At 53.0% G+C, this 16,486-nt stretch overlaps 1 protein-coding gene across 4 annotated transcripts in view; it reads right to left on the bottom strand.

Annotated features, from left to right (window-relative positions):
• Positions 1 to 200: 200 nt before the first annotated feature.
• SLC12A5 (solute carrier family 12 member 5) overlaps positions 201 to 16,486 on the bottom strand; it is a 38,923-nt gene continuing 22,637 nt past the window's right edge. For 2 of the 4 annotated variants that reach the window (XM_037982712.2, XM_008015474.3), the window contains exons 12-26: positions 15,755 to 15,929; positions 15,010 to 15,128; positions 14,571 to 14,669; positions 13,433 to 13,552; positions 12,922 to 13,026; positions 10,887 to 11,055; positions 8,805 to 9,000; positions 7,549 to 7,718; positions 6,966 to 7,097; positions 5,318 to 5,425; positions 4,069 to 4,191; positions 3,777 to 3,976; positions 3,429 to 3,443; positions 3,039 to 3,172; positions 201 to 2,828 (exon numbers count right to left, since the gene is read on the bottom strand). In XM_037982712.2, the coding sequence (XP_037838640.1) occupies positions 2,737 to 2,828; positions 3,039 to 3,172; positions 3,429 to 3,443; positions 3,777 to 3,976; positions 4,069 to 4,191; positions 5,318 to 5,425; positions 6,966 to 7,097; positions 7,549 to 7,718; positions 8,805 to 9,000; positions 10,887 to 11,055; positions 12,922 to 13,026; positions 13,433 to 13,552; positions 14,571 to 14,669; positions 15,010 to 15,128; positions 15,755 to 15,929 (1,957 nt within the window). In that variant the 3' untranslated portion in view covers positions 201 to 2,736. The remainder of the gene's footprint in view (positions 2,829 to 3,038; positions 3,173 to 3,428; positions 3,444 to 3,776; positions 3,977 to 4,068; positions 4,192 to 5,317; positions 5,426 to 6,965; positions 7,098 to 7,548; positions 7,719 to 8,804; positions 9,001 to 10,886; positions 11,056 to 12,921; positions 13,027 to 13,432; positions 13,553 to 14,570; positions 14,670 to 15,009; positions 15,129 to 15,754; positions 15,930 to 16,486) is intronic. The other 2 variants (XM_073006204.1, XM_037982714.2) reach the window with 2 other exon arrangements.

Consider the following 16,486-nt stretch of genomic DNA (forward strand, 5'->3'; position numbering starts at 1 on the left):
CCTGCCAGTCTCTTAGGAGATGGTGTTAGTGCAGCCCTCCAGGCCAGGGCCCCAAAGCTATCGGTAGATAAATTAGATCACCAGACCTGGACCATTAGCCCATCTTTTCTGTCAGTGGGGGTCAGTATTTCTGATTTAAAGAGTGTGGGGTCCTCCTAGAGGGCCCCCTGGAGTGTCTAAACAGCACATCTCAGGCCATGAAGGGTATAATAAAATTATTTTTATTGCATTTTGTGCAGACGGGAGTCTAAAAAAGTAATACAGTAAAAGCCATAAAGCATTAAATGGGAGCATTCAACAAGAAAGGAAAGAACCAACCTCTCCCTTTCATATTGGCACAAAGAACACAAGGTCAATACTGAGGCAGGATGCGGAATACTGAACACTTACACTGAAAATTAAAGGCAGGCCTAATAATAATAGTAATAATAGTAATAAATACTCTTGATTTGGTTTGCAACCTCTCCTATTTACAAGGGTTTTCAACTTCATTGCATTGCCCTGCACATAGATCGTCTAAAACAAAAGCAACACTAGTTATCACTACAAGGCTATTGAAATATTGCACTCAGAATAAAAGTCACTTGAATGGACATGAAACATCTAACTACAGTGATTATAAAGATAACTTGATGAATGACTTGTGATAACATTCATAACAAATATTGCACATGTAGCACAGAAACTTGGGTTTTTGTTGTGGGATGTCTGTCTCATCAACGGAAACTTTGCTCTTGCCAACCAGACAATCTGGGCCCAGATAGTGCAACTTTGGTTCCCTAATTGATGTTGATACAGCCCCCTTCTGCACAGCCCACCATGTCAGCTCTGAAATATTCAGGCCCCCAGAAGGCAGGACCTGGCTGTGGTTCTCAGAGGGAGGTCTACTGAAGGATGCAGGGGGCTGGTGTCTAACACCTCCAGCTTCCTGATTACCTGAAAGAATCTATCCAGTCCCCTGATCGAATCTCAGAGGGCACTTGGTGTAACCGGCAGACCTCCAAACCTACCGCCAGCCACACCTGACCCTGTCTGGGTGGCGCCAGCTCCAGCTCTGCCTTGGGCTCAAAGGAAAAGAGGTGGTGAGGTCAGGAGTACTCAGTGGCCCCAGCTCTGGGAGGTGGGGGAGATGTCTATCTAGGTGCGCAGGTCAGGGCCCTGGGGCTGGAGGTACTGTACCCAGTCCCAGATGGTGCTGGAACGAGCATGCAGTGCCTGATCCCCTTAGAAACGTGCCCTAGGGGAAGGGAACCCGGCCACCGCGCCTTCTCTAAGGACAGAGCACGCCTCAGACCAGGCTGGTGGAGCGGAAGCGCCAAGGACGAGTTGGGGAAGCCAAAGGCCCTGGGTCCTGGTTAGAGGAGAGCAGACAGGCGCTAAGGATAAAGCGCGTGCGACTCCAGCCCTCCCTCAGGCCCAGGTCCCCGGGAGACGGAGCTAGAGGCCGCTGCTAAGCTGCGAGGCCCGGCCCCAGGGCACGGAAAAGGCGGCTGGGTCCCCCAGGCGAGGCAGGAGCTGCCAGATGGGGACGGGGGAGGGAACATCACGGGCGGCTCTGGGGCCTCCCAGTGGGTCCGGCCCCTAAACCAGAATCGGTCCCCTCCTCCCTCACCTGTTCCAGGGAGGAAACTCCGGGGAGGGGGCGCCCTCCAGCTCCACAATTTCAGTCTTTGGCGAGGAGCCATGGGATACGGGGAGCAGGCGACAAGCCAACTGAGGAGAGACGCCTGCTCCCCAGCGAAGGCACGGGGCGGGGCTTCCTCGGTGGGGCGCGGGCTTCTTTGTTTCTTCCCCTTGAGGAGCGCCCCTCCCCTATCCTGGCCCCAACTTGCATAAGAGCCGATGAGAAGAGGTTGCGTCTCTGCAGCCGCAGTGGAAGCTGACATCCGCTGGAAGGCGAATCCAGGAAAAGTTGGACCCTTGTCTCACCTCATCTCCGAAAAGGACTGGAGGGGAGGGTGGGAAGCCAAGGGTGCGCGGAAAGGGCGAAGAGGCGAGAGCGGGACGGAGGTGTCGAGGGAACGAGACCACCACGACACCCGCCTGGGCCTAAAGCACTTTCGCTCTCTAACTTGAACGTCAAGGAAAACTCAGCTTCCCGAGGCCTCTGTCTCCCCGCAGTGCCCCCAGCGGGAGAGCTCGACTGCGGCGAGAAGTCTGTTGCGCTTCTAGTCACATAAATATGGGGACGTTAAAAATACACGCGATGTCTCCTGTACACTATGTATAGGCTCGGCCGCCCGCGCCCCACAGCTCGGCGAGAAGGGGCGGCGGAGACAGCGAGCGCGGCCTTCCCACCCCGCGTGCCTCCGGGCCGCCGGGAGTCAGGGAGCAGCGCCGGAGGAGCGCAGAGCGAGGACCGCGGCGGGCGTGAGAAGGGGAGGAATGGGCCGCATGGAATACCTGGGGGTCCCCAAGGCCCCAGCTCCTCTTTTCCGCGCCTTCTCCCAACCTTTATTGCAGCGTCTCCTCCGGCGAGACGAGGCCGGGCTCAGAAAAAGGGCAGCGCAGACCCACGGGCCAACCGGGCACTGAGGAGCTCTGGTCTCCGCGCGGCGGGGCGCCCTCTCCGAGTCAGCCCCGACAGGCGTGGCCTCCGGGCTTCAGGCAGCGGGGTAAGGGGCCAGGACACGGGCACAGGGTCTGTATGTAAACGGTGACAGCGGCGGGGGGCGCGGCGAGGGCTCCGGAGCCGCGGGCCGGGCGCGCTCGGGCCCGAGTGGCAGGTCCTGGCTCTCAGGAGTAGATGGTGATGACCTCGCGGCCGCCGCCGCGGACCAGCATCACCCGGTCCAGGTGCTCTGTGAGGACCTCGAGGAATTCCATGTCTGAAAGCCGGTCAAGGAGAAAGACAAGGTCTCCTTCCCTCCCGACGAAATTGGGGTCGCGCTCGGCTGCCACAGGACCTCTCTCGCCCGTGTCCCTGTCCGAGGTGCTGATCCGGAGGCAGGAACAGCTCAGCTCTTCCATCCCAGAGAGAGGACCCAGGTTCCCTGATGTCCACCTCCCTCTTTCCCCCAATTTTAATTCCAGGATACAGTTTTCGTCACCATTGCGGTTGCGGGGAGGCCCAGGCATGTTGAGCAAAACAAGCTTGGCGTCCCGGGATTTCTTCACGATGACCTCGTTCAGCCGCACCGCCGTGTGCATGCGCCGCACATTGGACTGGTTCCTGCGGCAGGAAGGAGGAGTGGAGACCGCGTGAGCCGAGGGTAGAGAAGATTGGAGCCAATCGCCCTTCCAGCCCGAACTGGGCTGCTGGGGACTGGTTCTTGCAAGCCCAGGACCACCAATCCTAAACCTCTCCAGGCTGGGCTATTCAGAGATCCCAAAGGTCGTGGCACCAATTAGGGGTTCACAATAGAGTGAGAAGGGTAGGGACCCTGGCCGTCCTAGGAGAGAGAATGAAAAAATGCTGAAGCACTTACAAGTTCTCCCACTCCCTTCAGGAAACACAAGAGATGCAAAGAGAGAAAGAAAAAGAGCAGAGTCAGAAAAAGAGGAAGACACTTGGGGGCTGGGGCCATGGTCACCTGCCCTGAGTCCTGCTCTGCCAGCCCCCACACCCTTCACCTTTCTGCTGCCTGCAACTGGGAATTCTGAGCCTTAGCAACGGGGCCCAACCCCCTAAGTCCTCAGATGGGGAAACCAAGACAATGTCTGAACTGGGTCTGCAGGCTGACAGACCAGGATGCCTTCTGTTCTCTTGCTCTGCCATGGGGAGCAAGACCCTTTAGCTCTTCCCATCCCCCAGCCCTTAGCCCCCAGGCCCGTACGGCTTCATGCTGAAGAAGTCCTTGATGCCCTCAGAGGAGACAGGACTGGGGCCCTTATTCTTCTCTGCCACCGACTTGTCCTTGGTCCAGGTGAGATGCACCTTCTCAGGATCTATCTCCCCTTCCCCCTCAGGCTCCTCGCCTGGGGATGGAGAGCTGCTGGGGCAGCTGGGAGCACTCTGATCATGGATCAGCTGCACCTGAGGGATGAATGAAGAGATGGCAGGTGAGTCCTTTGGAGGCCAAGTGCTCTGCTCCCACTGGTTGGAGCCAAACCACGCCAGCTGCACACCTCCTCCTCTGGCTTCTCTTCGCTGTCACCAGCTGTCTCTTCTGGGACGTTCAGGCGGAGCCGCGTGTTGGCTGGATTCTTTCTCCGGATTGAGCCTCGTGACTCATCTGTGATACTCTGGATCTAGGGAGTGACACAGGTTGGTGCCAGCTCTGCTGGGAGTCACCACCCATGCCCTGCAAAGAGCTATCACTAGAGATGAGGTTCAGCCAGAACGCACTTTCTGGAACTGTACCAGTTGTTAAAATATTGCTATGATTTGAGACCAAATAGCTACTGCACCACTGATCTGCCTGCCCCACCTCCTCTCCAGAACCCCAGACCTCCCCAACATCTGGCAACAAAAGGGTTAACCTTGGCACAGCAATGTTCTGTCCTAGCACTATGGCCCAATGTCAGTCCTGGCAGTCCACTGGTCAGTGGCCATGCCATGTTTTACCATTTTTACTACCTCCCTTGGATAACACTCAGCCTTGGAGGATCCATCCTTCCCAGCTCAAAGTGGTACCCATCACTCATTCCCCTGAGAATCCATCAACTACATTCTGATAAATATATTACCCACCCTGGGAGACTCATAACCCATGGTTCTATTACCTTCACATGTAGGATTGCCACCCATTCCCTGGGCAACTTATCACCCACCTCCAGGAGCCCTTCTGTCCCCAGCTGGGGTAGCACCACTCATTTTCCCAAGGACTCCACTCCCTTGGGTGGGTCTTTCATCCATATCTGGTGGTTCTACATCACCCACACCTAGAAGATCTTACACCCACACCCTGTGGGGGGCTTATCACCATTACCCCTGAGATCCCATCAGTCACACCCTAGGGGATTTGCCCCTAACTCCCACACATCAGTTATATCCCTAAACACCCATCTGTTACCCACTCTCTGAGGGTCTCTACATGAGCCCTGTCCCTCACACTGGCAGCCCACACCCCTGAGGACTCATCATCCATATGTATTTAGCATCCACTCTTCTCTCTCAGGCTCCATAAGTCACATACAGAGCAGATCTGTCACCCATGCCAAAGTCCCTCCGCTGCCTGGCTGGGAGGTTGGCGGTGAAGCTGCAGTGTGTACTCCTGCTGTCTGGGAGATCAGCGTCAGGAGGTGTAGTTGGGGGAATCAGGGAGATAAGGGTGAAGTTGAAATGCCAGGAGTGTCAGCCCTGAGCCATCCTAAACCTGAGACCCAGAACTGGCAGCAATTTGAGGCTCTCAGGGGCCAGCCAGGGCAACCTCACCTCCCGCTCCCGCTCGTTCTTGGTTAAATGCATCTGTTTGAGGATCTGGGAGCGCTGCTCCATCACCAACGTCTTCTCATAGGTGTAAGCTGAGATGTCGCTTTCATGCTGTGGACAGACAGAGGTTGGGGTTGGGGGGTCGGGAGAGGGACACAGAGGAAAGCATGAGGTCTGAGCCCAGGTGAAAGGCCAAGGGCAGGAAGGAAGGCCCCCTTCCTTCTGGCAGCCTAGGGCTTCCCTACCCAATCATTAATTTTATCAAGGGTTGTAGGAGGCAAGGATGGAGCAGAGAGGGCAATGCTCTTGCAAGGCAGGCAGCTCATTCCCTCCTCAGCCCAGCACAGGACCAGGCATGTGAATGGATGAACTAATGAATGAGTGGATTAATTAATCACCTGGGTGAATGGAGAAGGGAAAGAAGAAAAGGAACAAAGCAATGAATGAATACATGCAAGAATGAATGGGAGAATAAGTGAATGAATAAATACTTCAATGAATACATAGGTAGATTAATGAATACACAGAGGGATGGGTGGATGGACACTTGAATTGAGAGGATGGTTGGACAAGAAGTTCTACAGGATAATCACCAGGGGCACAGGCTCTAGAGCCAGCCTGTCTGGGTTTGAATCCTGCCTCTGCCATGTACTGTGTGTTATTGGGCAAATTACAGTCACATGCCAAATAACACCATTGTACGTGCGTCAATGGCAGACTGCACATAAAGCATATAAAATGGTTTTCCCGTAAGATTACTGTATTTTTGCTGTAATTTTTCTATGTTTAGATTTTTTTTTTTTTTTTTTTTTTTTTTTTTTTTGAGACAGAGTCTCACTCTGTCACCCAGGCTGGAGTGCAGTGGTGCAATCTTGGCTCACTGCAAGCTCCACCTCCTGGGTTCACGCCATTCTCCTACCTCAGCCTCCCATATAGCTGGGACTACAGGCGCCCACCACCATGCCCGGCTAATATTTTTTGTATTTTTTAGTAGAGACAGGGTTTCACCATGTTAGCCAGGATGGTCTCGATCTCCTGATCTTGTGATCCGCCCGTCTCGGCCTCCCAAAGTGCTGGGATTACAGACGTGAGCCACTGCACCTGGCTTTAGATATGTTTAGACATACAAATACTTCCCACTGTGTTGCCATTGCCTGCAGTACTCAGTACAGTAACATGCTGTATAGGTTTGTAGCCTAAGAGCACTAAGCCTATGTGTGTAGTAGGCTGTACCATCTAGGTGTGTGTAGGTATACTCTATGATGTTCACACAACAAAATCGCCTCACAACACATTTCTCAAAATATATCCCTGTTGTTAAGCAATGAATGCATAACTGTACTTCTCTGCACTTCATCTTCCTAATCTGTAACATGGAAATGCTGATAATTGTATCTATCTCATTGGTTATTGTTGGAATTGATATACATATAAAGTGCATAGAACAGTGCCTGGCATATAATAAGCACTAGACATGGCTATTTTTATAGAGAAGAGAGGGATGGCTGAATATGTGAGAGGCTAAGAGGTGGATCAGGGGGAAGGGATCTAGCATCATAAGCTGATGGGTGTTAGAGTTGCCCTACTTGGTGCTGGGGCCAAGAGGAAAGAGGGCCAGGTGGAACCCCAGTGGTGTCTCCAGGAGACTCACCATCTCCACCACCTCGACCTCCGCAGTGATGCGTAAATGGTACAGAAATGTGGTCAGATCCTTCTTCATCTGGATGCTATTGTCGTCCATCTGGGCCACAGTGAAGATACGCATCTTGCACTTCCGCCAGACCTGCAGGCGGTGAAGGGGATTCAGAAAGGTCCAGCCCAGATGTGATAAGGAGATCCAGGGCCAGACCCCGTCCCCTCACCCTTCCCCTCTTCCCACCCACTCCTCACACATACACGCAGACCCCAAATCCTCTGTCTTGAGGGCCACTCTCTACAAAATCTTCCCTGCTTAGGTCTGAGGGTCCCCTGTTAAAGAAAGCATCACTGGCTTGGGCTAAGCATTGCTCTCCTTACAGCAGTGCACCTGCGAGAGGAGAAACCATCAGTTCCTAACATCTCAGAATGAAGGAGGTCAGCGGATCCCATTCCCAGGAGTTTACAGGGGAGGAAGGACATGGAAGCTGACCCTGACCAGAGCCCATGAGTCTGACCTGCGGTTGTGCACATATGCACACAAATGCATACATGCAAACACACACTCACACGTGCATACACTCACACACACAACTCACCTTGTGGTGCCGCAGCAGGAAGGGCAGCAGCATGAGCATGCCTCCATCGTGCACAATCCACCAAACATCGATGCTGCCCTCAGAGAAGCGCTCAGGGTTCCCAGGAAACATGGAAACGTTCTTGGTGACCAGCAGGGCTAAGTGGCCAGCTGTGGTTTCCCGGACCAGCTCTGAGGGAGGCCAAGGAGAGGGCCAGAGGGGGAAACAGTGACTCCGGTTCTCCCAACACCCAGCAGCAACCACAAAGGCTCCTGGCACCCAGCACTCTGCCCCACTCCATGTGGCCTTGGCCATGGGCTGAGTGGTCAGAAAACCAGCATCACTTAGGCCCCATCATATATTTATTGTTTAGATCTGGGAAAGTCTCTCAACCTCTCTGGGCCTCAGTTTCCCCACCTGTCAAATGGCAATAACATCACCTACCCTTTCTGATTACTAAGAATCCATCATGTATGACCTCACTGAATCCTCCCAACACCTTGTAACTATGATCTACCTCTAAAGGAGACAGAATAGCTTGGAACTAACAGTGTAGCCTCTGGGCTGGTTCAAAACCTGGCTTTCCCATTTTGTGACTTGGAGCAAATTTCTTTTTCCTTTATTCTGTAGTTTGTCATGTTGCCCAGCTCAAACTCCTGAGCTCAAGCGATCCACCTGCCTTGGCTTCCCAAAGTGCTGGGATTACCGGCATAAGCCACTGAACCCTGCAGAAGCAAACTTCTTAATCTCTCTGTGCCTCAGTTTCACACCAAAAAAGATGGAGATAACAATGCCGAGCCCTCCTAGGACTGATGAGGGAATTAGAGAAAGCCTCAACTTGCTGGCACACAGAACTCATTCTAGAAACATTAGTTATTATATATACTATTACCTACTATTACCAAGAAATCTGATCTCAGAGGGAGTAAGTCACGTGTGCACAGTCACACAACTAGGAAGGACCAGAGCTGAGACACGGGCCCAGCCTCTGTGACTTCAGAGCTGTAACTCTTCCCACTGCCCTGCACTGTGTTCCTCCCAGGGCCTGTAAGCACTGCAGGAGCCAAGACTGTCTCGTTCCCAGCGGAGTCCTCAGCGTCCAGTACAGTGGCTGGCATGTGGCCAACTTTGACTGCTGTCACCTGCATATGCTGAATCCACACTTGGCATGCAGGGCTTGGGAAACCCCTCCGGCCCAAAGGAGTGGAAATCCAGTTCCACCCCTCTACTGCCCCCAGCCCCACCCCTCTTCCGTCCCCAGCCCCCGACAGCGTTACCAATGAAGTTCCTCCACGTCTGATGATCCTCCTTCTGGCGCCAGTTGCGGGGCCAGCCGACAAGCACAGTGTTGTGCTGCAGCCCCCCGAGGCCCCCGGACTGGATCAGATGGGACACGCCATCACGCAGGTTGGAGGAGATCACTACCTGGCAGAAGCCCTTCACCTTCTCTGCCTCCATCAGGCGCCTGATAGACTAGGGGAGGGGGACCAGACAAGGACCAGCCTCAGGCCTCCCTGGCCCTGGCTGGTCCCACTGTAGCCTCCTTCCCTCCCATCTCTCCCCTCCTTTCATCCCAGTCTTCCTGAAGCTCAGCTCTGATCATGTCAGTCTCTGGCTCCAGAATGGCACATGGCTCCCCATCATCTCTGTGCGCCATTCCTTGTTGATCAATCAAGGTTCTTCATGATCTGACCATATACTTTCTGCCACCCTGCCACTGCTCACACAGCCCCCGTGCCCGACATGCTCTCCACCACAACCCTGACACACGCCCCTGCCAAGTTGTACACGATGCCCCGTCAGGCCCAGCTCAAATGTCGCTGTCTTCAGATACCACCCCCATCCAGACCAGAATTAAACTGGGCTTCTCTGCACAGCCAGACAATTTGTTTCAACAATCTTTCTAAGTAGCATAAGTATTTTAAGGGCACCCCATTTAAACTGCACTACGAGGGAAATAGTCTTGTTACTCTCATTTTATAGATGAGGAAACTGAGGCTTGGAGAAATGAAGACTTGTTTAAGGGATACACAGCTAATTTTACTGTGAGGATTCAAGTCAGGGAAGTCTGACTCCAACCCCCACACTCTTAACCACCAGCCCTAAGTCAACGAGATAGAAGTTCAGTTCCTATCTCTGCCACCTCCTGGCTATGTGACCTTGGGTGAGTCGCCTAACTTCTGAGTCTTGGTTTTCTTATCTGTCAAAAAGGGGTCAGGACAGCTACCTTGTTTAAGAATAGGAAGAACCACATGTAATCATGCACGTAGGGCTTAGTTAGTATCCTGCCTGAGGAATCGTAAACACAACACATTGTACGACTCTGATGTTATTAACTCTAACAGTATTTATCGACATCCGGTGGGTCTGAGAGCCTTCTGTGTATGCTCTGTCTTCCCCACCAGCCTGTGAGCACCTCGAGGGCTGGGACTTGGTCTTGAACATCTCCATCTCCCCTGTGCCTCGCCCAATGCCTGGCACACTGCACATTCTCAGCCACCGCGTGTTGAATGGAACTGACCAGTCAAGGCCTCCAGCTCTGGACCCTGATAGATCGGTGTGAACAGCCCAGTGAGGCAGAAGCAGTGACTGTCGCAAGCCATCAGGGGTGCCCCTCCCCATCTCACCTCTGCTCCCTCGGGCCTCTTTTTCTCTCTCCACTGCTAGCCACAGCTCTGATGGGAGAAAGGCCTGACCCTCAGACAAAACCTACTTCCTCTACTATCCCTGGGATCCAATCACCTCTTTGTGTGCTTAAGGCAGACACTGGCCACCACAGCCCACATTGGCTCTGTAGGCTGCTCCGTAAGCGTGGACTAGTGGGTAGAGCCAAGAGAAGGTGACACAGAGCAGCGCCCTGGGTTCAAATCCTGATGTTGCTTCCCGCCAGCTTTGTGACTTTCAGCAAGCAGCTTTCCCTCTCTGGGCCTCAGTTTCTTCCTGTATCAAATGTGGATACTCACCTTGTCAACCCCAAACTATAGGGATCAAGAGTCCAAAGCTGGGAAATCACCTTGAAAGATTTATACTTTGGCAAGAAGGAGTCTAGAGTAGGAGTTCAAGGAGTCCTAATTTGAATCTTCATTTCCTGTCCTCAGACATATGACCTGACTTCTCTAAGCCTCAGTTTCCTTATCCATAAAATGGGCCCTTCTGCCTCTGATGGTCTTTCACTCTGTGATTTGAATTCTAAAGAACTCACTCTCTAGGCCCTTAGGCTCTTCCTCTAAGGAAGAGAAAAGAAATGCCTGCACCTCCTTTGATCCTGAAGGTGATGCGGAAGGAAAAATACAAAAGGATAGAGACTGTCTTCCTAAGTGTCCTGACCTTTTCCCAAGCCCACCAGAACCTCTGCTCACCTCTTCTGCCCGCTGGGCCTGGGGATGATTTTCCAGAAAGGTGCCCTCAAGGACAGAGCCCACGATGGTCAGGCCCTTCCCTGCCTTGAGCTGGGAGGTCAATGAGAGCAGCTGGGGGTGCACCACATTCTGGTCTTGGTCCACACGCACCAGCACTAGCAGCTGTGGCCTGAAGAGAGTGCAGAGTCACATGATCCATATACTATATAACCAACCACCCACACACCATACACCCATCACCAGGTCACCTAACCATCTCTCCTCTATAACCATCTGTCCCATCCACCTATACCCCGCACCACCCATCCATCCATCTACCCATCGACCCATCTCTCCATTCACCTCACTCACCTATCTATCCATTCAACCACCCACCCACCTATTTTATCCTTCAGTCATCCACTCATATGCATATTTATTTACTGATACATGCATTATTCACTCAAGTATCCACACATCTACCTACCTATCATCCATTCTTACATCCATCAATTTGCCCTTTTGCCCTCCCACATGTACATACACTTGCCCGTCCACCCATCTACACATCCCTTTCCTTAGTCATTTAGCCATCTTAGTCCTCTAACCACCCATCAACCTCGTAGTATTCTGTAAGCACCTACTCTGGGCTAGACCATGTGCTGAGCATTTGGGAATTCACAGGTTCTGGGAGCCCAGTTTAGTAGACATTGGCAAAGACAAGTCAATGATGCCCTAACCTAGGTCAGGGTTCCAGGCTCTACTCTTGGCAAGGTGAAACACAGGGAGATGAACGAGGGGTTGGGCATGCAGCACCCAGGGCTAAGAGGTGGGGTGTGAGGATTCCATCTCCAGATCTGCCTTCTGTGACCTGTGAGATCCTCTCTGACCTCCGATTTCCCTTTATTTTATTTTATTTTTTATTTTATTTTTTCTTTTTTTAAGATGGAGTCTCGCTCTGTCGCCCAGGCTGGAGTGCAGTAGTGGCCGGATCTTAGCTCACTGCAAGCTCTGCCTCCCCGGGTTCACACCATTCTCCTGCCTCAGCCTCCCGAGTAGCTGGGACTACAGGCGCCCACCACCTCGCCTGGCTAGTTTTTTTTTTTTTTTTTTTTTTTTTTTTTTTTTTTTGTATTTTTTAGTAGAGACGGGGTTTCACCAGGTTAGCCAGGATGGTCTCGATCTCCTGACCTCATGATCCGCCCATCTTGGCCTCCCAAAGTGCTGGGATTACAGGCTTGAGCTACCGCGCCCGGCCTATTTTATTTTATTTTTGAGACAGGGTCTTACTCTGTCACCCAGACTGGAGTGCAGTGGTACAATCTCAGCTCACTATAACCTCTGCCTCCTGGGTTCAAGCTATTCTGCCTCAGTATCCTGAGTAGCTGGGACTACAGGTGCACGCCATCACGCTTGGCTAATTTTTGTATTTTTAGCACAGATGGGGTCTCACCATGTTGTCCAGGCTGGTCTCGAACTCCTGGCCTCAAGTGATCCACCCACTCACCCACTTCAGCCTCCCAAACTGTTGGGTTACAGGCGGGAGCCACCACGCCCGGCATCCCTGATTTTCACGTGAATAAAATGGAGGAATTGTCATTAATCTAGAGATGCCTAAGAACCCCTATAACTCTCAAAGGGAACGATTCCACCTGTCTCAGAGCAAACGCTACATGATCTGATGTTTGTCTGTCCCCGTGTGTGTCTTTCTCCATAAAACTGTTAGCTTCCTACATCCCCAGAGACTGGAAGGGGACTTGCCATACATCAGGCATTCATGTTTTATGAACGAATGATGGAAATAATGAAATGAATGAATGGATGGCTGCTCAGGAGGCTAGCATGGTGGGTGGGGTTAGAGGACAAATGTCTGGAACTCAGCTCAGCCTCGGTGTTGCAGGTGGGAAGGAATCAGACAAGGCTGGGCTTTCAGGGCACGACTCAGCAAAACAAACCAAGCAGGATAAGTCAGGCCCTGCTCCCTTCCCCCCATCTCCTGTGCCTTGTACACATGCACACACACACACTTATGCACACCTGCACCCTCACCACTTACCTCCAGTTCTTGGTGTGTGGGGGCCCTTCCTCCAGGCGTAAGAGGGCATAGCGAGCTGCACTGAGAGACAGACCTCGAATCCCATCGCCCCACTCCTTTTCTGCCCTGGGAGCCAGGAACGGGGATCACGTGAGGGCAGAAAGCCAGGAGCGGGCAGGGAGAACCATCTACACTGCACTGGCTACCCCAGGGCAGAGTCATCTCTCAGGCTCAGAAAGGACATGCGTATCACTCCTGCCAACAGACTCACCCAAGCCTTGGCTAAGTTTCCTTGGAAAATCACTTCTAAATCCATTCTCTCACCATTCCTGTCCATTTCTCAAAGGCTCTGCCACCCCCCCATCTTCCAATGTCACCCCATATCACCCTCTCCCACTGCTCCAGCCCCATCCTCTCCCACTCCCTGCTTCATCTCACCCTCACCACCCTAATGCCTCATGAACCCTTCCCTCTCCTTCCCACCACCCCTCAGCCTTTCCCAGCCACCCCAACCTCCACTCCCCACACTCACCCACGGTACTCAATGTACTTGTAGATGAGTCCAGCAATAAGCATGGCCACCAGTGCATAATACCAGGAGCAGATGAACATGAGGGCCAGGCAGAGGCTCATGCCCAGGAAGGAGAGGGTCCTGGACAAGGTGGAGAGACCCAGCCTCTGAGCCCCAGCAGGGTTGTTGCTGAAGCCAGAGCTTAGACAGCAAGAGGGAGATGGGGCAGGGCATGGGAAAGACCTAGCAGGCAACAGGCCGGTCTAGGGGAGCTCACACCATCATCCCCATGAGAATCAGGGAGCTACGGGACCTTCTGGGTGAAGGAGAAACCACAGACAGGGCACCACCCAATGCCCTGCCCAACTCCTGACACCCCACACCACCCTGTCCCTGTGCCTCAGACCCTGCCAGACAGGCCTGGCCAGGTGCATTCTGAGGCCAGGGTCTCAGGGGAGTGGAAACAGGTCCTCCCAGGAGAAGGCCACCAGCAAAGCTGGAGCATCCAGACAGGAGTGGGCAGCCCTGGTTCTAGCCTAGTTATGACACAGTCTTGCTGGGGGACACTGGGCCAGTCCCTTTCCCTCTTTGGGCCTCAGTTTCCTTTTGTAGGACAAGCATGACCATTTCTGCTCTGTCTGCCACCGAGGGCCTATTGTGAGGATGAAGAGCCATAGAGGAAAATGATGAGAGAAACTGCAGCCCCTGTGCAATGAGCATCTGCCATGTACTGTAGTCCTCACAAGAACCCACAGGCAGGTGCAGCTATCATGCCCATTTCACAGCTGAGGAAACTGAGGTTCTGAGAAGCTACATCATCAGCCCAAGGTCTCACAGCTAGGAAGTGCAGAGTCATGATCTGAACTCTGGCCAGCTGACTTCCAGCCTCCCTGCTACATTGTGAGCTATTGGGCATCACGGACAGGAGAGAGATTCCAGCCAAGACCACTTGTGATGCTGCTATGTTATTATTTATGATTGTTAGGAGACCCTCTCCAGGACCTTCCTCATGTGAGTTGGTCAACAAAAGCTGGAGAAAAAAGGATGTCCTCTTCACGTTTGGGGTCCTTAGACCCAGAGGGGATGGACTGGAGTGAGGTGAGGAGTGGGGTGGAAGTAAGCAAGTGGTTCACTGGAAGTGTGGGGACAGAACACCCACCAATGGTAATATCGAAAGCGTGGCCTCCAGTTGGGTGTCCTCAGCAGCGTCTGCACCGCACAGGCCAGATTCACAAACATGTAGCACATCAGGAAGAACCTGGAACACAGGAAGGCCCAGGGGAGACAGAGATGCAAAGGGAGGCAGAAACAGAAACAGCAGTGTGGGGAGAGAAAGGGGGAAGGGCGACAAGAAGTCAGGAGGTGGCCAGATCATGCTCTGGTGCTTAGCAAGGGGTGTGAAGCCAAATACCCTTACAACACACCCTGATAACACATGTGGATGAATCTCTCTATAACAAATGATGGGCTTCTATGACCAGTGGGGAACTTCCTGGGGTTGTTAAAGTGTCTGGGTGGGTTGTCATGGGTAACGGCTGCAGGACTCAGATAGAGAAACACCCTGGGCCAGTGGGGAGGGCAAGAAGTCAGGCACGCACATAGACAGGATGGGGGCCACCTCGTCGAGGGATGCAATGAGGATGCCAATCTCGCAGATGCAGGCAGTCAGGAGCAGGGCCCAGGTCGGCTCTCCATTGGCCTTGCCATGGCCAAAGACCTGGGGACAGAGCAATCATCATGGGACTGAGACCTCAAGGACTTCTCAGCCCTCTCCCCTAGTCTTGGGAACCAGTGGAATAGAGGCAGGAATCCTATCACCAATGAGGAGGTAGGGAGAAGATGCATTTCTCTTTCTCAAGGAGAATGTAAATGGAGAACAGGCTTTTGCTGCATCTTGCCCACCCTGACATCAGCACCTCAGTGCAATGAAGTTCAAATGATCCCTAGAGGGGGAAAGCAGCTGCAGAGGACCAGATGGGAGAGGAGCTGTCAGGAAGCCAGCAAGCCACCACGACCCTGTGCTCCATCAGTCTTTTTTTTTTTGCACCATGGTGAAAGCTACCCTTTTCTTGCCCTTTGACTGCCTCCCCAAGTCTCCAACCAACCACTGTGCCAAAACAGGGCCATTTATTTTTTCCCCAAGAGCAGACAATGCTCCAAGGGATGCACTGACCATGGGCCAAATCCCCAGTAAGACACACTCATCCTTCTCAGTGCAGTGCAGAGCAGAAGTGGCCCAGGAGGTAGTCTAAGGCTGGTTATGGCCCTGGGTCACTGTGTGGTCTCTCTGGGCAGGGGCCTGGCTGGTCTACTGAGGGTGAGCTGTTCTTCTCCCACACTGACCTGCAGGAAGGGCACAATGCCATCTCTCGAGATGGCCTGCAGCAGGCGTGGGGCCCCCGTGAGGCTCTGCAGCCCAGCCCCACATGTGGAGAAGAAGGATCCGATGACAATTACCCACGGAGATGGCCAGGCCAGTGTGCCCACCACCAGGTTACCATTCACAGCTTCACCAAACCTGGAATGATATGGACAGGAGATGCCAGGTGAGCAGTGCCACCTGGATTTCCAGGGCAGGTCTCCATACCAACTACAGAACCAACTGTGTGCCTGCCACAGGACTAAGTTCTGTAAGGGTGACAGGGGAAGCAGAATCCCAAATGTTCCACTGTTTTTTCCTTAATAAAATAAATCTCTAATTTCCTAATACTGAAAACCAGGCCTCTAGGCCTGGCTCCAGCATAGGTCCCAGCTCCATGTCCCCCACTGTATTCCCTTACAAGAGCCTGGTGGTACCAGTGGAAAGTGACTCGGAGAGGACCCCCTACACCACCCGGCCAGTTGTGTGTGCCCATGCCCTTCAGACGTGAGTGCTCCAGGACACCCAGCACTTACAGCTGCAGGCATGCGCACACATTTCTCCCTCCACCCTGGCTCCCCATTGCCTGGAATGCCCTTCCTCCAAGCTGCCTAATCTCTGCTCAACCTTGAAAGCAGGAAGGATAAGTGAGATAAAGTGTATAAGACACTTCTAGCCTCCCCTCCTCTGAGAAGACTTCCCTGGGAAGACCCCTA

The sequence above is a fragment of the Chlorocebus sabaeus genome, chromosome 2 (assembly GCF_047675955.1).
Source record: "Chlorocebus sabaeus isolate Y175 chromosome 2, mChlSab1.0.hap1, whole genome shotgun sequence".
NCBI classification, from domain to species: domain Eukaryota; kingdom Metazoa; phylum Chordata; class Mammalia; order Primates; family Cercopithecidae; genus Chlorocebus; species Chlorocebus sabaeus.